At 40.6% G+C, this 25,312-nt stretch overlaps 1 protein-coding gene across 1 annotated transcript in view; it reads right to left on the reverse strand.

Moving 5' to 3' along the window:
• ENPEP (glutamyl aminopeptidase) overlaps positions 1-19,173 on the reverse strand; it is a 58,740-nt gene extending 39,567 nt beyond the window's left edge. The window contains exons 1-5 of the mRNA XM_065404971.1: positions 18,557-19,173; positions 11,030-11,171; positions 8,113-8,244; positions 2,807-2,927; positions 167-321 (exon numbers count right to left, since the gene is read on the reverse strand). Coding sequence (XP_065261043.1) covers positions 167-321; positions 2,807-2,927; positions 8,113-8,244; positions 11,030-11,171; positions 18,557-19,173 — 1,167 coding nt within the window. The remainder of the gene's footprint in view (positions 1-166; positions 322-2,806; positions 2,928-8,112; positions 8,245-11,029; positions 11,172-18,556) is intronic.
• Positions 19,174-25,312: the final 6,139 nt, after the last annotated feature.

A 25,312-nucleotide genomic window follows, 5' to 3' on the forward strand; every position in this document is an offset into this window, starting at 1 on the left:
TAAAACTCTAACAGCAGAATTGCCTTTGCGCACTTATTTTAAAGTGAGGTTTAAACATACTTAGAAGACCTGGAACCAAATGTATGGCTGATTATTTTCATAAATGAGGTATGGATACTGTGCGCTTCTAGTGCTTTAAAAACATTAAACATTTAATAAAATCTACCTGGTGAACGAGCTCATGGGCAATCACAGCTGCCACTCTCTGTTTGTTGGACGAAGCAGATTCTTTGGGATCGTAAAGTAGGTTTGTTTCTCTGTAAGTGATCAGACCCCAGTTTTCCATAGCACCAGTACCAAAATCTGGAATAGCTATTTTATCTATATTGAAAAAAAAACAGCTGGGTAAACATTGTATTCTCTAAGATTCTTAAGTGATATTTCCTTTTTAGGTAGGAAGACGTCCATCTGCTTATTCACAACATAAGATAATAGTTTGTTTTGTGGCTCACCATTTGACAGTCTTCTTCTGTATTACATACTGCAATGACAGAGTGAACCCCAGGATCTCTGTTCCTATGTGTAGGATGCTCCGTGATACATCCTCAACTGAATGTAAATTGTCATAGCTGCATTGACTTTAATGTAGCTCTGACAGTTTACACTAGTCAAAGATCTGTCCCCAAATAAAGTGCTGTTCAAACTTATGGAAATACACATGTGATCCAACACTTAAATTTGGCTCCAGAAATTATTAGTATTTTCTAGGGATATGCTGTAGGCAATAAAGCATCTGAAACTGTCTGTAGCATAATGAGGCATGTCATTGTTTGTCACCCTCTTGAATAATAAATATTTACTGCCTTATTAACTGAAGTTAATCCCCCATATGGTGAACAACATTTGCTTCTCATTCAATCTGTGGAGTCACTTCTTCATGTTCCATAATCAGTACAAGTTAAAATGAGAATTATGGACTTGCAGATGACAGAACAAGAAGCAATGGTCTCAAGTTGAAGTGGGGGAGGTCTAGGTTGGATATTAGGAAACACTATTTCACTAGGAGGGTGGTGAAGCAGTGGAATGGGTTACCTAGGGAGGTAGTGGAATCTCCATCCTTAGAGGTTTTTAAGGCCTGGCTTGACAAAGCCCTGGCTGAGATGATTTAGTTGGGGTTGGTCCTGCTTTGAGCAGGGGGTTGGACTAGATGACCTCCTGAGATCTCTTCCAACTCTAATCTTCCATGATTCTATGATTGGCCATGCATTCTGTTCTGTGAGGGTAAGGGTAAAATACAGATCGCTTCAAAATTGGACAGATCCTTACACACATCTCTAATTGCAAATTGCAGGTGTTTATTCTAGCCAGCTCGGTCACTGGGCATAGCTGTCAACTTGGCAAGGTCTGCAGGACACATTATACAGTCTGTCAAAAGATCCAAAATGAGGAACACAAGAAAAATAGTGATGCCAGAAGCTTTGATGTGATAGTAAATTAATTTATTTAAAATAATCATTTTGTTAAAACCCTCTTTGATTCATTATTTCTGATTTAATCAATTTATAATAATGAAGGGACAATATTATAAAGATATGAAGGAAAGATGGACTTTTGGGTTTTGAACTGGAGAGTTGAGATGTTTGTCTCCTACAACTTGGCACTTTGAGGAGCACAATATAAAATCTATAAGCTGGTCTACATTACAAATATTATTAATTCAGGGGACAGAGTTCCACTTTGCAATGTAGATGGGACCTTATCAATGTTCTTTAACTGGGCATCAGATATGTTACAGAAACATGCGCTTGGTTATAGATAGTTAAGATCCAGTTTAAATGGATCCACAAATTGGAGCCAGCTTGTAACCAGGTAAAGGGACAACTGTGTTGTAGCTAGGTCTCCTGACTTGGTTGTAATTTGTAGTGTAGATGGACATTTATAGCGACTCAGTTGATATTCAGGGGTGAGGAGAAGAGAAAGGTCAAAACTTTCAGAGAATTTAGCATGTCAGTTGCTTTACATGGGTAATCCATTAGACAATGCATAGCATGATTTTTTATTTTTTTTTAAATTCCTCTGGCTACCTTAACTTTTTTTAAAAATTTCCATCCTTTTCAGTTAAGTTTATAAACCTTAATAAACTATACCTTTGGATTTTATAGCAGAGGATACTTTTATAGCTTTTTCACAGCTCTAATTGTATCCCCAATTAGTTCAAATTTCACAAATCAGATCCAGATTTCAAACATCCAAATTTAGGGATGCTCAGATCTAATGTTTGCTCTGGGACCTTAAAATATAAGGGCTACAGGCAAAATTTGGTTCAGCATCAAGGTTGGTTTTGTTTGAATCTGGGATCTTCATTCAACCCATCTATAGAAAATAAATTATAGTCGTGGATCCAAACTCCACCCTGGTGGAAATGGGTGCACAGAAATTGGAGCAAGTCACATGACTTGCATCATTTATGTCACCAGTAACTCTGGTCGAGAAGTTTCCTTGGGAGCTGAACCAGTTTATCTCAAGCTGCATCTGGCTGTATTTAGCCCATATTGTTTCTCTGTTGATGTCACCAACATTTCTCGTTATTTAAAATTGGACACTCTAAAATAGCAGTGTTTAGTGCCAGTGTTTGGATTCAAGCTGCCAGAATGAAGGGAGGAGAATGTCCTAATTGGGTCTGAGCCTCCCATCTTGACATACGAAAGCGTCTTGAACTATAAAGTCTTAATCTCAGCAGATTCCAGATAGCTAGCAGCAAAATTTCTATATTCTCACTCTCCCATGAAATAACAATGACTCAGAGCAGAAAACAAAACTGTGATAGTAAATTAAGAGAATGAAGAATATAAATGGTAGTAATCACCTAATTTTGGAAGAGAGTAGTTCATATCGAAATACTGCTCAAAGTAGTCAAATACAACTTTAGTAACATTTGCTGCATATTCTGCTGTGTGTATTTGCTGTGGCTGTGCATATATCCTGAGCTGTAAAACAAAGTGGAGAAATACAATTAGAGCAGATCCCAGTTGGACAAAACAAGTCAAATTATATTTAGCAAAGAGAAGGATAATATGGTTGACTTTTCTTCTCTGGAAGATTAAACCTAACACTAAGACCTTTGTCTAAACCACTTATATGACGAGGCTTATGAAATGTCGACTTTATATATAGATATACATAGATTAAATCCATGTGTAACTGCCCCAAATCTGTGCACTATTCATCCATGTAACATTATGAGCTTATTTTCTTCATTCCTCCCAGCCACTCTCACTCTATCATTTCCTTTTTTTGTCCAATCTTAGATTACAAGCTCTTTGGGTGGGAATTCTGTCTTTACTTGTTTTGTAAGGTACCATTCGCATCTATGGTGTTACACTGTATAAGTAAAAAGTAACACTAAGGGACAAACCTAGGCTATATTTTGCTAACCTATATTTTGCTATATTTGTCTGCTCCTCTGCTTTCAACAAATTCTATCTGGACTTTTGATCATCACTTAAGTTAATTATGATTTGACCTTTGACCTCATTTCCCAGTAATTAGTGGAAGCCACCACATCAAATTTGAATAGATTTAGGAAACTTATTTGTTGGAAGACCAGCTATGCTTTTCAGTTTTTTGAAGGGATAGCTTCCCCAAATTAACACTCTTAAGCTTTGCCACTGTTACTGATAGACACCCTCTAAGAAACAATAGGCATGCATGCTCTCCTAAGACTAGTGCATGAGACAGGAAGGGCTGCAACCCGCTATCAACAAAACAGCGCAACTGACCATATAAACATACAAAGAAAACCAGCTGGGAAAAATGGGTGTTTTTTTCCCTCTAGTCGTTTGGTATCTTAGAGTTTCCTTGTAACAAAAGTAGGTACACAATTGTATTCCACAACTCTCTGCTACAGAAGTGCACTGTACAGGGAAGAGGAGGTAGGGAACCCCTTCCCCACACAGACCTACCAGTGCAGGATTGCAACCTAGCATTTCAGGGCATTGGATCAATGAGCTGGCACATCCTGGGCCCAGGAGGGTATAGTCAAATGGTTATACTTCTGGAGCCAACAGAGAAGGAGACGGAGACAGACTGACAGATGCAGAGGGAACTGATAGACATACACTCTCTGCTGTGGTCGCTTTATTGTTCTGGCAGCAAAAGCTTTGCACTTGGGGATGGTGAGGGCAGGAGGGAGGAGAGTACAGAGTCCCCTGAACTTTTAAAGGGAAGGACATCACACAGTCGTTGGTCTCTCTATATGTATGTTTCATTTAGTGGATAGATATTGTTCCTTTTTGAAGCAATAGTAAAGTGTGCTCTGCCGTATGTTTCCTTCACTTTCCTCCCCAGCTCTGGTTACCCTTAGCATTCCTGTTCTGCACTGGCAGGACAGTTTCTCAACTTTTCATGGTTCAGGTAAGTGTAGGAAACTGCCTTTAATAGAAGGGCTGCAGACTAAACTCTGACTGTTGACATTAATATTATAAAAATAGACTGGCAGTGGAGTAAGGTAGGAATAGGCATGTGTGATAGCTGCTAAGCCATCTGCAAAGTATCGTGCTTAGAGCTTGGCTTGCGAGAGTGATATTTTAATAGAAAATTCCAAAGCTGGTATGAGGAGGATAGGCTCTTGGCTTTTATGAGGTAATATGCATGTTCTGTGATATTTCTTACTTGGATTTGTTTATTATAACCTGCAAACTACAGACTAGTCAATTAACTGTGCAGTATGTTTGGATATTAAGGTGTATGCATGCACATTTTAAATCTATAATTACATTTTTTAATGAAGAGGAGAAAAGTGATATGTCAAGTGCTGATTTTTCATGCCTCCACTATCTGTGATCAGGAACTGTCGCTGCCACGTGGTAATTAATTTTGTATTACTATTTAGCAATGGAATATCCCCCAGGATTAAGAGACCAAAGACCTTTTCCTTCAAAAATGTACAATTAGAGCTGGATGGGCATTTTTTGGTGAAACAATTTTCTTCAGAAAATGCCAATTTGTCAAAATCAAAACTTTTCTGAGAAAAGTATTTTGTGCTGACAAAGCTTTCGTCTGGAAGGTTTCTCAGGTCCAGGATGGAATTTATGGTCAAAAGTAAAAGAGAGAGAATCCAGAATAGGCAGTAGTCCAGTGGTGAGGACACTCACCTGGGATGTGGAAAACCTAGCTTCAAATTCCTGCTCTGAATCAGGCAGGGATTTGAACCTGGGTCTTCCATATCCCAGGGGCGTGCCCTGACCATTGGGGTTATTGGTTATTCTGGTGTCTGCCCCTCACTCTTTTTTGCACTCTCACACACATACCATAAATTCCATCCTGGATCCAAGAAACCTTCCAGATGACAGTTTAGTCAAAAATGATAGGTGTCCACAAAAACGTTCACTTTCGATGAATCTGAATCGTCTGATGGAAAAAACGTTCCTTTGAAAAAAATCCTGACTGAGTCTAGGCTTTGAACTGGACAAAGGAGTCGGCCTGTGGTGAGAAGCTATGGTTGGCAGTTGATAGGCTTCAGTACAAAGACATTAAGCTTTCTTCAAGAAAAAGTGGTGAGGAAGATAACTGAAAGGGGAAAAAAAACAAACCGCTTCTAAAATTTAATTGGGTTTTCATCAAGACCATGGGATTTCCACGAGGGTTGGTTTGCAATTACTGTCTGTAACTTTCCCTTCAGTAATCTCTTTACTCAGTTTAGTGTGCTTCATTCCCCTAGCTGATCCATACTCGAAAATCTCTTGCACCCGTCAGAACCTACTTTTACGTTTGATTTGTGTAATCTCCCTTTATGAAACTCAAAACATAGATTTAACATCTGATGTGAAGTAGTAATCGATTTCTTATGATCATTTAAAGCTGCAGGCATTTAATTCATTATCTCTTCCACCCTTATCTCTGCCAGATCAACAACTCAGAAGGGATCCCAAAAGAGTTTTAAGAGCTTTTATTGTATATTGTGAGACTTCTGTGTAATTGCATTGTTTTGTTTTGATAAAAAACAATATATTGTGTTACAGAGCCTCACTATCTTATGCTGCTATGTAGTTAGTAGAGCTGGTCAAATGATTTATTGCCAATAATTAATCCAGTGAGCACTGGCATTTTCTTTTGGATAAATTATTTGTCAGTCGATTTGTCCCATTGTTTGACTAGCAGTGCTGATCACTATGGTAAGGCCTGGTCTACAATTCAAAGTTTTACCAGCATAACTATTTTGGTTAGGGGTGTTCCTAACTGAAATAGTTATACTGGTGAAAGGCCTAGGGTGGACAAAATGATATTAGTAAAAAGGTGCATTACATTTGTATAATTTATTCTGCTTCAGAACTGAAATAAGCTATACTGGTATTAGCACTTTTTTTACCAGTATAATTGCATCCACATTAAGGGGGTGCTGCTGCTTTAGCTACATCTAAGCAGCAAAACTTTCTAGTGTAGCCAAATCTTTAGCATTTTTATTGACTAACGTAAATAAAACGTGTAAGAACTATAGCCCAAACTAGATGGGGATTCTTCATGCAAACTCTGTTCTGGTATTAACATCCCCTCCCCCCATACACACACTTTAAAGCGCTATATAAGAGTGAGGTATGTATTTGTAACTTGTAGATATTCACTTTTATTCACAAAAGCTACAGTCATACTATAACTTTGCTTTAATATTCCCTTTTGAAACAACAAAGGTCAATCCCTAACTCACAGCCTAGAGTGTGGTAGCTGAACGTAGAATGGGAGAGCTTTTGTATATACAAAACAATGATGTCGTGTGCGGTTGCAGCATTCTATTTCTTTTTCCCTGAATAAATTTTGCAAAAGACCCATGCAAATTCTGATCATGTAGATGATTAAGCTCTAGAGAGAGTGTGTCTAGGCTAGATAAACATAGCCCTGACACTGAAAACAAGTGGAGCAGCCTATCTGAGAACTACAGTAGCACCTTGCTGTAAAGGTTTGGAGTCACAGTTTATGACTTGGATTTGCAACTAAACAAACAAACACAAATTTTTAAAAAATCAAGGATACTGCATCACATCGCAAAATGTACCCTGGTCACGTATTTAGACAAATGTAGTGCATGCGCAAAGATGTACAAATACATAAAGTTTTAGAGCAAGGAGACCTCAGCACAGCACTGTGCTATTAGATCTTTGCTAAGAAGTGAGGTGAGACCTCTGGGATTTTTGTGAAAACCCTATAACGTAGGAAGGGATTGATTTGCAGATTGGGATACTTGAGGCAAAGTACTGATTTACCCACAGAAGGTCATATAGTGAGTCAATGGCAGTGTTGGGAATATAATCCAGAAATCTGGATTCCCAGTCATTAGACAATATTTTCTCTAGAACAGTAATAAATTAGCCCGAGCAAATGGTTAAAACATCCTTACTGCAAAAGTATGTTGTCTGATTCTTAGAAGAGAAAGAAGGGAACTAGCAACAGCACCACACTGGAAGAATTTTTCTGCCTCTCATTGAAAAACTTGGACAAATAACTAGTTAACAGGGGTTGAACATTCCAGATTAAGTTCAGGCTCAATAAGGAGGTTGAGTGAAAGGCTAAATCATGGCTGGGGTTTCATGTCAGATTCAACAACTCTGGTAAAATCTTGTGAACTCGTCCCACAAGATTTTGAATAGTAAAAATCTCACGAGTAGAGCCATTCTTATAAGAGTTTTGGCTGAATCCAAACCAGAATTGGAAAATAGACTCCTTACTCCTTTGGATACAATCTGCAACCAAAATTATAGGAGCCAGTTCAGATTTGTGGATTCAAATCCAAACATACTCAGTTCAAAGGACCTGAGGTTTCAGCCCTTCAGGGCAAGGACTCTCTCTTTTTAACATGTGTCTGCATCATTCCTACTCTGATTGGTGCATATAGGCACTACTGTAATATAATTAATAACTGTATACTATGCATTTTTATATAACAATGCATTGCTATGACTCAAGTTTTTCAATGTTGTTGATTAATAAGCAAAAGAGACATGAGGTCCACATAGATTCACAGCTTTTAAGGCCAGAAGGGACTATTTTGATCATCTAGTTTGACTTCCTGCAGAACACAGACCATAAGAATGGGAAGATTAAGCAATACAATATGAAAAGCTGATTTATGTTTTTTAAAACTCGCATCTGGAATATGTTCAGAATGAAAATTGGACTTACAGGAATTCCACTGGCAGACTTTCTTTCTACCCATTCAAACTGGTGCACAGCAAAGCACACCAAATATGTGCTCATTGGGACAGATTTCTGAAAAGTTGTCCTGTTCCAGCCATCACCCACTTGAACCGTTTGCTGAAGAAGGAGAAAAATAATTCTTACCTTGTGAAACTGCAAACATATGCATAAAAGAGTAAAATATTCAGATATAAACTAGAGCTATAGGAATGATGAATTGTCCCTCTGGCTTTACACAGCTCATGGGATGGGAACATGCAAAGTGATTTTTTTTCTTAAAGGTGGAATGCATATGATGGGGCTTTGTTTTTATGCACTAAGAATGAGTTTTCTTATTTCTAGCTGTTTGCATTAAGAAATCAAACCGTGCATGTCTGTGCTTATATACTGTGCTTATATACTTTTCAATATGCTTGAGTTCTGTTTAATGTATTTTCTAGCTAGCCTTCTTGAAATGGCTCCACAAAACCAAAATGTTGGAGAAATTAAAGATTGGGCCAAATTATGCCCTCCTTTAAACCTGTGCAACTTTCCTGAAGCTAGTGAGGTAGTACAGATGTAACTGAGGGCAGAATTTAGCCCACTGAATCCAATCCAGTTTCAGTAGTAATTAATGCTGTAAACCTTGGTGGGTTTGCTTTGCAAGGGGTTGTTCAGACACCCTTTTGTTCTTAGAGCTGGCCAGATTTTTGGTTTGTTAATCCATTGCAAGCCAGTCCTGATTTTAGCAAATGTACTTGGTATTCTTAAATATTTGCTGAATAGTTTGGACAAAATACTTCAACTGTTCATTATTTGTTACAGTCATGTGGGGTGTGGGGTGTGTGTGTGTGTGTGTGTGTGTGTGTGTGTGTGTGTGTGTATCCCTGGTTGGATGAGACTCTATAAAAGTAAAAAAGCCAATGGCAAATAATAGATACTATACCTATAGTAGAAATACAATAAACTTCTGCAATGTTTGTGAATAGCAGCCTTTACATGAATAACAGATGTTTTGATACCACAAGCAAGAGTGAAACAAATTAAAGTTAAATTATTTATATAGTCACAAATCTGTGTTTTCCCATTATTCGAGCAGCTCTGTTCTGATATCTCCTGTCTCTAATATCCCTTTGAGTTTTTAAGACTGAATACCCCCTAATCTCAAAGAAACATTCAAATGAAATCCGCATTTCCCCATTCTTTCAAAAGTAAATTTCACACAATTTCAGTGCAAAATAATGATCAGTCAAATCCTTTTGTAGAACCTTCCATTCAGTCTTTTTATGCTTTGAACATCTTTCCAAAATATGTTAACTCTGCTTCTACTTTCAACTTACTCAAATTGCTCCTAGAAACTCCATCAGCATTTCCTACAAAAATGAAGTAGTCTATGAAAAACATCAGTAAGTTTCTAAAGGGAAAAAAAGGTGTATTTTTAGCATATAAAAACACAAGAGATACCATACTGGGTCAGACCATGGTCCATTTTGCCCAGTTGCCTGTGTCTGACAGTAGACCATACCAGAGTTTCAGGGAGAGTGTAAAGAACAGGGCATTTAGGGGTGGATCACTCCATATCTTCCACTCATGGCTTCTGGTAGTCAGAAATTTAGGGTCACCCCAAAGCATGCGATTGTGTCCCTGTCCATTCTGATTAATAGCCATTGTTGGACCTATCCTCCATGAACTTATCTAGTTCTTTTCTGAACCCAGTTATACTTTTGACCATCCTATAGCAACAGAATTCCACAGGTTAGTTGTGTGTGTATGGAAAAAATACTTCCTCTTGTTTGTATAAAATCTGCCACCTATTAATTTTATCAGGTGAACTCTGGTTTTTGTATTGTGGGAAAGAGTAAATAACGGTCACTATTCACTTTTTCCACATCATTCATGATTTTATAGACTGCTATCATATCCCCACTTAGTTGTCTCTTTTCTCAGATGAACAGTCCTAATCCTTTTAGTCTCTCCTCACACAGAAGTAGTCCAAACCCTTGCTCATCTTTGTTGCCCTTCTATGAACCTTTTCCAGTTCCACTATATCCTTTTTGAGATAGGGCTACCAGAACTGGACACAGTATTCAAAGTGTGGGTGCACCATGGATTTATATAGTGGCATTATGATATTTTCTGTCTTAATTTCTATCCCTTTCCTAATAGTTCTTAACATTCAGTTAGCCTTTTTGGCTGCTGTTGCACACTGAGTAGAAGTTTTCTGAGAACTATCCATGGTGACTCCAAGATTTTTCTTGAGTGATAATAGCTAATTTAGAACCCATCTTTAAATGTGTGTTACTTTGCACATATCAACACTGAATTTGGTCCTGCTTTGATCAGGGGGCTGGACTAGATGACCTCCTGAGGTCCCTTCCAACCCTGATATTCTATGAATTTCATCTGCCATTTTGTTGCCCAGTCACCACTTCTGGGAGATCCCTCTGTAGCTCTTTGTCAGCTCTGTGTAAGCTCGAAAGCTTTCTCTCACACCAACAGCAGTTGGTCCAATAAAAGATACTACTCTTCCCACTTTGTGTCTTGAATATCCTGGTACCAACACGGCTACAACACCATTGTGTATCGTTTATATATATCCAGTAAGGGAGGCAAGTCTACAATATCTATGCATGTGGAAGCCCAGGGATAGGCAGCTAATGAGAAAATGTGATTCTCTCCTGCATTGGGATTGGCATTGCTGTGTTGTGTTCTACTGTTGAGCCTTGGTTGCCAGTAATACACAACTAGGAATGATAACGGAACAACCAGTCCTATTTTATATAAATCTTATTTAACCTTAAGCTGTATAGCTTCTGAGATAACAAATGATCTGTTAACACTCAAGGGTGTTTAGATTTGAATTACTCTTACGTTTGTTTTACAGAATCATTCTACTTAAGTAGTACATTTGTGAAATACATACCTCTACGGGCATGTTTGCGAGTGCTTTGAATGGTTCTTTATGGATGATTGATATGGTGTAAGTTGCCTTTTTGTTGGGCTCATCAAAGCAAGGAAACGACTTCCGTGCATCTGTTGGCTCATGATCAGTAGCTGCTATGCTCCTTTAAAATAAACAAAAAGATTGTTGCATTGTCCTAAGCCTTCATGATAGCCGTTTTTTGTTATTTGAACATGTATGAACATAATTGTTTGTTAGTACTGCAAACTGTAGTAGAACCAGCAAAAGTTTTATTGTCAGTGGTCTTTTTATAAAGATACAACTTAAATATTTATAACCCTCAAATATACTTGGGCTTCTAGAAGTCATGACCAGTAGGTGTTTTAACAAAAAACAAATAAAACTGCTAATCACAAATGGAGGATGTGCTTAAATATTTTTTTAAGAGCAGGAAAAGTAAAACACAAGCAGTTCCTCCCATAGTAAGGGGAAATCCTGCTCATCCTACCGATGTGAGTAATCCCATTGACTTCATATTAGTAAACATTAGTAATGTCATCAACTAAAAGGAAACTAAAGCCCTGATCTAGCGATGAGCTCTGAATGAATGGACTGCTCTGCCCATAGGAAGCACCACTGATTGGGTCTCCCTGGAGCTCATTACAGGATCGGGACCTGAGCTTCTCTTGGAAAGACATCTTCAAAAGCTTCTGAGTGATGGCTTAACCCCACCCCCACAAAATACTGAAACTGCCTGCACAGTACTTTCTTGTTATAGGCATTTATCACTTAGGGGTTACCCTGTACATCTGCCTGCCAGTGCTGCTAAACTTTACTGACTCCAGTAATGAATTGTGCACTGACATGAAATGTTTGAAATAGAGTAGAACACTTAATGACAAATCAGTGCAAGTGCGTTTGCGTGTTTTAGCTTGGAAGTGAAGTGGGCTCACTTAGATAGAAATGACTAAGGGAATTGTTGCAAAATGGGATCATTTAGAAAACGTTGCCAAGGCTTTTATGAAACATCCTCCTACATGAAATCAAGTTTTCCCCTATCAGCATGCTGTTCAGGGATGGAGCATGTTCTCTGTTCTGATTGATGGGGGAACGCATCTCCGATATCTCTTCAATTAATTTGGAATGCGGTGCATTTTCAGACAGCATTTCTACAGCTGCTCAAGCTACATTAGGGTAAGGTGTGGATTTTTTGTTTGTTCTTTCCCAAAAAAGTAATTAAAAATACTCCATAATAAATTATAGATCTTTACCACCATCACAAGTTCACTTGACAGCCAATTTTTCAATGTTTCTGTTGCCTTTGGCTTTCCCCTGTGATGGTTAAATACTAAACTGGTCATTAAGAACCTGTAGTAGCAGCAAGGTTCATGTAGAAGTCTGAGGAGGTAATACATCTCGATTTTTACTATTCATATTCATTTGGACACTCACTCAAATGCCTTGAATTCATGGTCTTGGAGGAAGAAGTGTAATGAACATCACCTTATCTAAACCTCTCAAAATAGCTTAGACCTAATGGAGTTTCTTCTGCTTTGTAAGTTGTTTGTCCCATTCTCCTCTTTGTAGGGCTTGGGAGATATTTCACAACCAAGTTAACTTCAATCCCCTGGGCATTGTTTTACAGCTGTTGCTTTAAAAAATTGCTGTATATTTGGACACTCTTCTATCTATGTTCCTCAAGACTGATAACACAAGAACCTTTTCACTGATTTATAAGGTGATAAACCATATATCCTCATGCATTTGTGGTGGGCAGGAACACCAGTGATGCAATTCCCCAATGCCGCAATTCATGGGGGTTGATTCAGAGACCTCTAGACCAGGCCATGCTCCTGTGCAGACAAGTGGTAATTAAAGAAAAAATGAAATATTGTATAACTTGGTTTAAGATAAAAACCCTCCCTTTTTTATAAGGTGGATTCTGCCCCTGCAATTTCTGTTGATCTCTAGGTTTTTAAGACATGAACCAGAAGTGACAAAGTTGTAAATATACCAGGAATATTAAGAGGAGATCTGTCTGTGACCACATGCAGCTGTTGTTCCCAAAATAAAACATTGCTACATTTAGAGCGATGATAAATTACCATTTTTTGCCAAGCATATACAGATTTTCATTTAAGAGAGAGAGAGAGAGAGAGAAATTTTTGTCTCCCTCAGTTAAGTAATGGATTTTCATACATTTTTTTGCAAACATAGATTCATCACTTTCCCAGGGAAATTTTGGCACTTTAATAAGGATACACAGTCATGGCAAAATGTGTTTTCTGCCTGCCACAACTGCCTTGGCTTCCTTTTAAATAGAGAAAATTCAAGGAGAGAATGGAAAACTGTTTCACATCTGTGCAACCAACAAAACCAGGAATACCAGCTTCCTTATCAGCTGGAGATGTGCCCAAACTAGCACCATTTGAGTCCCCCTCCACACCCACACAATGCTTCACTTCAGAGGTTTGAATAAAAGGGAACTCAGATCTGAACCAGATTTTAGTTATACAAAGCCAAGACACAGCTGCCTTGCCCATCTGTATCCTCAGTAATACCAGAAGAAAAGAAACTGGAGTTATTTCACATCTCTTGATGGCAGCTGAGGATTAAAAAATTCTGTCACGCCCTAGGCTGATGCTTATTTGTCACTTTTATAGGCCTCGTTATCCTCACATCTGAGCACCTCACATTCTGTTTATTGTATTTATCCTCACCACAACCCTGTGAGGTAGGAAAGCGCTATTATCCCCATTTTACAGATGAAGCGCAGAGAAGCTGATTGTCCAGTGTCATAGTGGAAGTCTGTGACAAAGAAGAGCATTAAACCCCGGTTTCCCAAGTCCCAGGCTAGTCCCCAAACCACGGACTCATCCTTCCTCTGGGACCTAACATTGTCCTCTGGTGAATGTATAAAACCAGAGATGGATCCAAGGGACAGTGAAGTCTGGACCCGTGCCCAGTGTATAAAGAAAAGGGGCCGCAGCAATGCTTAAGCAATCCTTTGCCCTGGCAGAAGCAGCTCTCCAACGGGCTTTTTCCACTCCACCTCCTCCTCCCTGCCATTCTTCCTCTTCTCCATCAGCAGCCAGGTCCCACAGCTTCTGAGGCTGTTCAAGAGGAAAGCTAATTGCCAGCTGGCTCAGTCCCCCCCCCCCAGGTCCCCTCCCCACTCTCATAATATAGGCTGGGCTGGTAACACTGCCTATTGTTAATGCTGCTCAATTCTTCCCATGATAAGACCTGTTTTCACTTGCTTCTAACATTGCCAAACTTTTGTCATTTGGGCTAAAATCTCCCACACCAGGCATCTACGTCAGGGTGATGTTTACTGAAAAATTTCAGTCAAAATCGTTCCGTTGCTTGCTTCTCAGAACAAGGCGAGTGGAAAATAAGTTGTTTTCCCATGTTAAACAATTCTGGTGCTTTTTCCTTTGTGAATCTCTAGTGCCCGCATGCTCTGGAGGAGGCATTTGAAATTTTGGTAGGGGGTGCGGGGCCTTTGTGTCAGGACTGTGCTATGCCCATGAAAATCTGCCCAAATTTGGTCAAGTTCATAAGCCTTTGAAATATCGCAGTTTGCATATGTTCCATAGTGGCTTGTTAGAGTTTGGCCTCTAAATTCATTGAAGATTTCAGCTGCATTGGGCACGCTGTAGCCTAGGGCTGAGTAGAACTTTCCCTGCAATTACAGCTCTGGGCTACTGAGGCCCAGGTGGAGGCTGGGTACCTGAACTTAGAGCAGGAAGCCTGTCTTTCGTGTGCTCTCAATGCCCACCCAAACCTTTGACCCTACCCCACCCCTGGGCACAGTTGGCATGGAAGAGGAAGCAGCCTGATTTGAATGCAGAGGGGACAAGAGCTGGACCTGAGGGGAAATCTGGGGATTATATTGGGCCAAGGAATCTTTTGTGGGGAGACTGGGACTGTAGGCTGATGGCGAGGGGAGAGGAGAAAGAAACTGGGAGTTGGGTGAGTAGACAGGGACTTGCTGGGCAAGAAGAGTGGGATTAGGAGCCAAGGAGGGAAGTGGGGGGGGGGGGGGGGAGGGGGGAGAAAACTGATATCAGATGCCAGTCCCAATCTTCCCCAGCTCTTCAAGCAGTGAAGCTGGTGGGAGAAAGTCAGGGTGAGGGAAAGCAGATCTGACTAGAAACCAGGATGTGGGGGGACGATTGGGGCAAGGAGAAAGGGAGATATGAGTGGAGGGACACAGAGCTTGAACTAGGAGCCCAGGAAGGGAGACTGGGACTGAGAGCTAATGGGGATGGAGAAAGTGGAGGGAGAAAAACAGATTAGATGAGGACCCAGAAGGGGGAAATGGGGAATTGTTGGGTGAGGAGACTGGGACTGTGCATGTTGTGAGGAAGACTGGGAGTGGAGGTGGAGAGACTGGGATGGGGAGTGCAAAGAGAAACTAGGACTGGCTTGGCAAGGAGACTGGGACTGAATAGGTGAGGAGAATGAGATTTGTACAAGGGGCCATGGAGAGAGGGACAGACAGCACTGGGACAGGGACAAATTGAAGAGGACAGGACAGAAGAAATCCAGCTAGGGAGAGAGAAACAAAAGATGGTTTGCCCACTTGAGCACGTTCCCCTCCAGAGCCTGGAATGAAACCCAAGATCCCTGAGCCTCACCATTCCTCTGCCATCAGCAAATATCTGTGAAAGCCACTGGTAAAATGTGTGTCTCATCCCGTTCTAGTGCCAATCCACATAAAGGAGGACAATCTACTACTGCTATCAGTTATTCTGTTAGCCTAAGTGGCAGACATCTCTGTGGTGGATCTAAAGCTTCCAACCCTGCTGATGAACCATGTGAGTGTCAATATAATTCCACATGTTGGAATTTCTGTTTGCTTGCTTTTCAGTTTGCTTTTTTGAAAACGTAGGAGATTACACACACAAAGCTACATTAAAGAAATATTATTAAGGTTGCAAAGTCAAGTACTCAAAAGTTAGGAAATGCCAGAATTAAGATTGCCTGTGCAACCTTAATTCAGATGTCTTGTTTATATGCATTATGATCGTCTTAAATTACATGCTCAGATACTATTTTTTCCAGAGGACCTCTGTGTACTGAATGAGGCAGAACAGATCTGAATGAATTAGGGTTGTGTAATGAAGGAGACTTGTCTGTAGGATCCCTGCCTGATTTATTGCCGATGTTGGAAGGTGTGTAATGATTGAGGCAGGGAGATTGTAGGAGGAGAATGGACGGTCTCGTGGTTAAGGCATGCTGTCCTACCTAGAGACTGGAATGTATCCCTTCCTCTTCCACAGAGTTCCTGGTCATGCTAGAAAAATCAGTTAAACCAAACTTTTCACAGGTGGTCAATAATGGTGCTTCACTTGAAACCCTGGTATCTAATTTGCAGAAGTGCTGAGAACTCCCAGCTGCAGCTGAGGTCACTGGGAGTTGTGCTTAAATATATAAAATGCAATGTAATGCTACATACACTGCAAAAAATCAGATACTGGTATCACCTCAAAGTAGTGGGTACTTTTGCCCTTTAATTTCTCTGTGCTTCAGTTCCCCATCTCATAAAACGAGAATAGCAACATCCCTTTGTTTACAGGGGTGTTGTGAAGGTAAACTCATTAATGTTTGTGAAGCACATGGATACAATAGTGATGAGTGCCAGGAGGAAATGTAATAATTCCATCTCCAGAGCAAGGTTTGAATAGTGTCCAATAAATAAGGCCTAGAGCAACACCTGGAATGATGAGAAGATGACAAAATAATGAATAATTGCTCATTAATTGAGCACCATCCCCACTGTCTACTGAATGAGGCAATGGTCCTGTGGAAAAATAGTATGCAGTGCTGTAATTAAAGACTGTATCATAGTGTATACAAACAAGGGCCAGAATTAAGGTTCCTAACATGTTAGTGTTTGACTTTGCAACCTTCATAATGTCCTTTTAACAGAGTTTTTTTTTGTCTCTAATATCCATACACACACACATCCCCTTCCCACCATTTGCCACACACACTTGCTATGAAGATGGGATGCCTCCTGCTGTTTGAGCTGCTGTTCCACCTTTCCCTCCTACTTCTGAAACTGAGGCCTGGTGGCTGACAGAGGGGTGGGATGAAAGATAAGCTTGTGGTTAAGACCCTGATCTGGGCTTTAGGAAATTGGGGTTCTGTCCCTGATTCTCTGACAGATTTCTTGTGTTACCTTGGGCAAGTCCTCTCTCTCTCTCTCTCCCTCCTTCAATAAACTAGAAATAACAACTCCCTACTTTACAGGGGTGTGTGAGACTAAATGTGTTAATGATTATGAGGCTGTTAGATGCTAGGGCCATAAGTATCTTATCTAGATTGATAACAGAGGAGCTGCATAGGGATGGTAGTGAGGGAATAGAGCTGAAGAGCCAACTGGGGGCTCAGATGCTCCCCATGTGGCTTCCTCTTAGATCAAATTGCTGCTGTAACCCATTTTTATACATATGGGGAGGGGACCCAGTTGCCCTTTGCTCTTCTCTCTGCCCTTGCATCCTCCCTTGCCAGTCCCTGCCTTTTGCTCATGGTATTGCCAGTCAGCAGCAGAATGAAGCTGACATAACTCTTGCCTGTTGCACCACAGGGTTCTAAATAGCAACAATGAAAACTAACTAGAGTTGTTAATTTCACTGTGCTGCTATTCAGGAAAGCTAGGAGGTATTCCAATAGCCTGTCTGCAGATTCCAGGTTACATTCTAAGTATCAGGGCTGGAAATGTCACCTTTAAATCATAAATGTAGCAAAAAGTGATGGTTTTAGTGCCCCTCTCCTAACACATTCTCACCAGGGAAAGTTTGCCACTTTGCACTGGCTAGCAGATTTTTCAAACCCTGCCTTTGAAGTAGTGGAGATCTGAGGCAGGGAAAGGGTTAATTGAACCATCAAAAGCACATACATTTGGGTTCTTTAATTGGGGTTAAACCGTTGCAACATTTTAATAATCATTGATCTGATTACAAGGGATGAGCTGGAGCAGAAATATGTCAAATCATAGATATCGTCCAAATTTCAAACCTGCCCACGTGTAATTTAAACCAGCTGGGGAAGGAAAAGTGGAGCTCTGATTCTGACATTCCTTTTGCTTACAACATCAAAGCGGTTATGTCAGGAAAGCTGCCACAATGCTAGTTAGTTGGCATTTCACTGAACGGTTCTTACTTTGGGGAATGATAGAAAACAACATACAGAGCTGCATGTTATGTACCAGACTACACATATAAAGCAACAGATAGGACTCAGTCCCTGCATACAACTCCCAGATGGGAGTTTGCAAAGATCGGGGATAGACTATGGCAATAGAAATCCAAAATGTTTTTCAGAATAAAAACTCCAACCCACATTTCCTTGTAAGCAGCCGCCCAGAGACTGCTTTGGCATTCTTAATGCTGTACCTTCCTGAGGGAAGCAGGAAAATTAAAAGAGAGCCCAGAAATGTACGCAATTTGGTGACAGAGAGAAGGCGGAAGAGGGAAAGAACAGGTCTGAGCAAGTAGAAATAGATGTGCAAGTCAAAATTTAAAAAAATGGGTTTACTTGGTCACTCCATTCTCAGTGTAGGTGGTTCTATAAAATCCAACGAGGGAGCCATTCAGCCAGCCTTGGAACTTCAGGGTTAGTATATAGTTGTCATTTGCAGTAGTAGCAGAGAGCATCTCTTTTGCCTCCATCACCACATATTCGTGTTGTTCATATTCAAAACATTCGATCAGTGCAATCTGCTGCCCTGAGGATTTCCAGAGCATGGGCAGCTCTGTGATCTTGGTCTCTCGGAGGTGAAGCCACAAGTACTTGGTAGGTTTCCCCAACTTGATGGAGATGTTGACTGTCCCTGTGTAGATATCTGCATCCATCACAGGCTTCATTTCCAGCTCATAGTGTTCTGGGTTAATGTAAGTGGGTAGCCTGAAATCTGTCCAGTCTCCATTTGCATCATTTTTGGGAGGGCAGTGGCGTGTCTCCACTGTCCCAGGAGTAGTGGTTGCTGGCTGTTCTGTGCCTCCGGAAGGTTGGCAAGGCTCAGGTCTGCTTAATCCCACGCCAAGTCCCACAGCTAAACCTACCGCAGCCACTACTGCACAGATGATGGCCACATGCTTTTTCTTCATGCAATACCTCTTGGACTTCTTATCCTCAAAATCCATTCCCTGCATCTTTGCTCCTCTGTCTTCTTTCAAAGCTAAACATTAACCTTAAAAAGGCTTATTAAGCACCTCCGCGCTGCTTGTTTTTAGTAAGCCCAGCAGATTCGGTTTGTATTGTAATGGTGTAGTTACAGTCTTTTTGTCTCTGCCACCTCTCCTTCCACTATGTACTCAATTAATTAAAGATAGCATTCATCTGAACCAGAGGAAAAGTGGTTAATCCAGAGGAGTGCAGCTGTGAAGAAAGACAGAGGAAACTGACACAGAAGAACACTGTTACTACTCTACTCTCCTTATAAGCAGTTCAGCCCCACCCCCTACTCCTCCTGCTCTGCTCTGAGTTAAATATAAGACAGCACTATGTTAATCAGCAGTTAGGAGATGATCATATGCCAAAGGTCTGTCAGCAGCTTTCAGAAAGTTCACAGATAGTGGTGTAACTGCTAGGAAGCCTCAACTTTTGCCACTACCTCTTATTTTTAATACTGTTGTTGTTTGTTTTGACAACCAATGATTTCCCTCAACTTCCACCACAGTTTTTGTGCAATAAAATTTCCAAGGTTTTAAAAAAAATCTTTGTAGTTTCAGTCAGTTGTTTTCTCTCATTTATAGAGTCATTGTTTTACCGTGCAACTCCATGTGGTTATAGGCAGAAGAATTGGCAATAAAATTATATAGCTTCACTTTTGTTTCAAGCCTTAAAATTTTGCTCTTTTCACACATACAGGACCAATTTTCCAAGAGATCTTTTAGAACTGCACATACGAACAGGTAGCCAGGGATGTGTTTACTTCCTTAGCCAATGCAATTAGTGTTTTGTGTTGTATGAGCCATTTGAGAAACTTCTAAAAATGTGGCTCCCAATATGATTTAGACACTAGACAACCTTCATTTCCATAACCAAACATCAGGTAACATGAATCAAGTAGAACCTGATCCTGCAAGGGCAACTTTTGAGAGCAAGGTCTACTTCTGTGAGTAAGGATTCCAGTTTCAGGCTCAATGTATAATTAGAACTGAACACAGAAATCTCCAATTTGTTTTATGCTCATAGTGGAGGAATTTAAAGGGTGGAAGAGAAGCATTCAGTTTTCAGCTGCTGTGACTCTCCTGTTTTTCACTTGGTCCAGAGGCAGAACTTGTGTCCCCTGTGTTTACTTATTTCAGCATGACAGTGTTTGTATTCAGAATAAGGTGCACCAGTTTGGCTTCATGACTCCTGTTTAAATTGATGAGGAGTTGTATGGCTTAACTCTTGCTTGTTACATTGGATACACTTCAGTGTTTTTTAAGAGAACTGGATACAATTTCACCTGGATGGCTAATCCTCAGGCCTAAATGCAGTTGTTACATGCTCCGAAAGATATACACACAGTGCTGTGCAAGGGGTTCTTCTGGGGTAATCTTTCCGCACCCTATTTAGAGATGACTCTGACCCCAGCTTTACAAGTCACTTTTGTCTACTCGCTTTCAAATGTCATCAACCTCCACTCAGACACAAGCTTGTGTGAGATTCCTAGCCACAAGATCAACAAAACTGGCTGGTGTTGAAGTAACTTAATATATTGTGTCCAAATCAAAGATTTCAAACAGAAGCCAAAGAAAGAGAAGGTTTGTGTGTTGGAGAGCTCCAAGTTATCTCTTACTCAGATGTTTTCAGACGGCTCTAAAAGAATGAAACCAATGTAATAATCAAGTGTACAACTGGAATCTGTTTCGCATTATATCTCGTTTTCTTTTTTTCTTTTCTTTTCTTTTTTGTCTCTTGATCAAAATTAGACACGATTTGGGAAAACAGTGCCTTTGAATGAACTTGGTCAGAGAATAAGCTCTGGTTATAGGGGCCAACATTGCAGATCATCATGGTCTTAACATTTACAGTTTACTTTCTCTTTTTTGTTCTGGTTTAAAGATACAAGGTAAAAAGTGCTATTAGTTGAACTTATTGAAGATGTAGCAGAGAGGATTAGTTATTGTAATTATGAGAAGATTTGCAGATTTCTCTATGAGTATGAGTATTTGTACCTTTACAGGGAAGGGTGAGGGATGAGGGGGAAGCATATCTGGGTGAGATGGTTCCAAAAAAATGATATTTGTGGTAAGTCTTGAAAACAACAGCAGCAGCAAACACCATAAAAACAAACAAACGAGCAATGATCTATTTATTAACATGGCACATAGCATAGATCATTATTTTCTATAAAGCAAATACGGTAACGCTGTTACACTCAATTATGCTTGAGCACTGCTATGTCACTGATAATCTCTTTACTGAAAAGTGAGTGTCAGGTGGTGTTATGGCCCAATATGGGTGTAAATTTTTTTGTTGGTGGGATTTAGGGCTTCTGGGCAGGCCCATCCCTCCCATACCAAAAATAAGCTTTGTGCCTTGTTGACATATGAGGGGAAAATCTATGCTAGAAATAGCAGGAGATGGCACCAGGAGGCAGCTAGACTGCTGAGCTAGCCAGCGACAAATAACCAGAGGCCTCTCCATCAGTCTGAGGCAGAGAGGGGTATTACAGGGCGACCTCTGGCCGCTGTGAATGAAGTAGGTCCAACTCCTCTGTGCTGGTGCTCCCATTTGACCAATTAAGGAGGCAAGGCAATACCGGGGGCTATAAAGAGACTCAGTGACCTGAGAAAGAAACATGGGGAGTCAGAGCTGCCTGGGTCAGTCAGGAGAAGGGCAGGAGGTGAGAGCTGCCAGAGCCAGGAGATTGATTGTGGTTCCAGGCAGAAAGCTGAAGGTAGGAGAGCAGCAAGAGGCATTTGCTAGTTGGCATCCCCAAGCCAGAGAGCAGTAGAGGCTGGTTGTAATCCAGAGAGCCAAAGGCAAGGGCCAGAGAGAGCTGAAGGCAGGGGGATCAGTGAAGGAGCTTATCTGCTGATGTTTCCAGGGCTGGAGAGCTGGACTTTGAGGAACTGTGAGAGGGCTCCCAGTTGATGTATTATTCAAGCAAGATAGCCTGGTGTAGAGTCCTTGAGTTGTATGAACTCCAGGGAAGATCTGAGCACCAGACCAGTTTGGGAAGGGAAGGGGAAACATTCATGTCAGATTTTTGTAGTATGGTCAGTTTTAATTTTAGAAACCTAAAAAGGAATGAAAACCGATGAACCAATTATCTCACTCATAATCATAGAAATGTAGGACTGGAAGGGGCCTTGATAGCTCATTTAGTCCAGTCCCCTGCACTGAGGCAGGACTAATAACGTCAGGCACCCATAAAATGATGCCATTTGCCAAAGATCTATGCTGTGTAACAAGCAAGGGTTAGATGGAAAAAGGAGCAGAGAAGGGCAACAAAAATTATTAGGGATATGGAACACCTTCTATATGAGGAGAGATTAAAAAAGACTGGGACTGTTCATCTTAGAAAAGAGATGACTGATGGGGGATATGCTAGAGGGCTATAAAATCATGAGTGGTAGGGGGATAGTGAACAGGGAAGTGTTATTTACCCCATTCACATAATAGAAGAATTAGGAGGTCATCTGATGAAATTAATAGGCAGCAGAGTTAAAACAAACAAAAAGCAGTTGCTGCTTCTCACATTGCACAGACAACCTATGCAACTCATTCCCAGGGGATGTTGTAAAAGCCCAAGGTATAACTGAGTTAAAAAAGGAATGAGATAAATTCGAGGATAGGTCCATCAATGGCTATTAGCCAAGATAGTCAGGGATGCAACCCCATGATCTGAATGTCCCTAAACCTCTGACTGCCAAATGCTGGGACTGGATGACAGGGATGGATCACTCAAAATTGACCTGTTCTGTTCATTCCCTCTGAAGCATATGGCACTGGCCACTGTTGGAAGACAGAATGCTGGGATAGACTATTGGTCTGACCCAATATGGCCATTCTTATGTTCTAAGATTTATTTTTTATTTCACCTTAATTTGGGATTTAATCTACACTGAGAAGCAGCGCTATAGCCCTGAACTGACTGGTCAACAACACACCTCATTTGGAACTGGAAGCATGCAATCAGGCAGCAGCAGAGACCCAAAAAAAGCAAATACTGTGTTTAAAAGTAAACTACTAAAAATATAAAGTTTTTTTAAAATTGACAAGATAAGGAAACTTTTTCTGTGCTTGTTTTGTTTAAATTAAGATGGTTAAAAGCAGCAATTTTCTGCTGCATAGTAAAGTTTCAAAGCTTTATTAAGTCAATGCTCAGTTGTAAACTTTTGAAAGAATAACCATAACATTTTCTTCAGAGTTACATCTTTTCAGAGTTACAACCTCCATTCCCAAGGTGTTCGTAACTCTGAGGTTCTACTGTAATGAGAATGTGGAAATTGCCCACTAACAACTTTGTGTGTTGTTTGTTCCATGTGCTTTAGCAAATTTAAGCTCCTCTAATCTCCTAATACAGTTTTGTCCTGTGTACACTTGTTAATCCCTCGTCTTCCTCGGAGCTGCCAGGGTTTAATCAGCCAGAACAGTGGCAGGTCAAGGTGTAAAAGTGTCATGTGTTGCTGGAGTTCTGGGGCAGAGGGATGGCAGTTTCCCCTTCTCTGCTACTGAAAGGCAAAAAGCACTCTAAAAAGAAGCTAAAAGATATAATTTGGTAGTGATGTGTTTATGCAGTCACATGCTTGTACATACTGCCTGGCTACATTGTAATATTACTTTTATCATCAGAATGCTTCCAAACCTTTAGTAAGCCTCAGTACCATATGTGACGGGTTTGGTCACAGAGACCCCCTTGGGACTGTCACCTGATGTGCTGAGATTACCTCGGAGCCTGTTTTCCCTGCCACTTTGGGACTCCAGAACCCTGTCTTGTTGAGCCGGACATGCTAGCCTGCTGCAACACATACCCAGGTCTGGTCCATGCCCCCAAAGCTGCAGGCTGTAACCAAAAACTGCTCAGCAGGTCCCCTATCTCCAGCACCCAGACACCCAGTTCCCAATGGGATCCAAACCCCAAATAAATCCGTTTTACTCTGTATAAAGCTTATACAGGGTAAACTCATAAATTGTCCGCCCTCTAGAACACTGATAGAGAGATATGCACAGCTGTTTGCTCCCCCAGGTATTAATCATTTACTCTGGGTTTATCAATAAACAAAAGTGATTTTATTAAGTATAAAAAGTAGGATTTAAGTGGTTTCAAGTAATAACAGACAGAACAAAGTAAGTTACTAAGCAAAATAAAACAAAACACACAAGTCTAAGCCTAATACACTAAGAAACTGATTACAGATAATATCTCACCCTCAGAGATGTTCTAATAAGCTTCTTTCACAGACTAGACTCCTTCCTAGTCTGGGCCCAATCCTTTCCCCTGGTACAGTCCTTGTTAGTTCCAGCAGACATCTTAGGTGGAAACTAGGGTTTTTTCTCATGACTGTAAGCCCTTTGTTCTGTTCCACCCCCTTTTATAGTTTTGGCACAAGGCCGGAATCCTTTGTCTCTCTGGGTTCCCACCCCTCCTTCTAAATGGAAAAGCACCAGGTGACATGATCACATATCACTGCAAGACTTCATTCTTCATTACCCAGGAGCTGGCCCACACATACACAGGCAGGATTGCAGGTAAACAAACCCATTCACAGTTCATTGATTCTGAAGCACCCTTAATGGCTTCCACTTAATACGTTTGCATCAGTAATACAAGTTTATATCTTATTCTCCAAACTCCAGACATAGAAATAATACATGCAAACAAATAGGATGAACACACTCAGTAGATCATAAGCTTTGTAATAATACCTTATAAGAGACCTTTTGCATAAAGCATATCCCAGTTACATCATATTTACACTCAGAAACATATTTTTATAAAGCATATGGAGTGCAACGTCACACTGTGAGCTTGGTATTATCCCATTTCAAAGACTGGGAAGCTGGAGCCAGAGAGGTTAAGTGATTTGCCCAAGGCACAATGGTAGTCAATTTCAGAACCATGAGGCTCTGTATGTATTTAAAGAATTATAGTGTTTGGGCTTCTGCTTTTGAGTACCAGTTAAGAAAAATGGTCAGAATGTGGTGTCATAGTGGAAGAGGGAGGGAGCTGCTGGAAGCTGGATATGCTAGTATTTTTAGTTCTGTGTTACTTGGGCATCTGGTCCTTCGGGGTAAAATGTGTGCGCACACACACAAAAAATGATCCGTAGTGTGAATAGCAACCTATAA

The sequence above is a fragment of the Emys orbicularis genome, chromosome 5 (genome assembly GCF_028017835.1).
Source record: "Emys orbicularis isolate rEmyOrb1 chromosome 5, rEmyOrb1.hap1, whole genome shotgun sequence".
Lineage (NCBI taxonomy): Eukaryota > Metazoa > Chordata > Testudines > Emydidae > Emys > Emys orbicularis.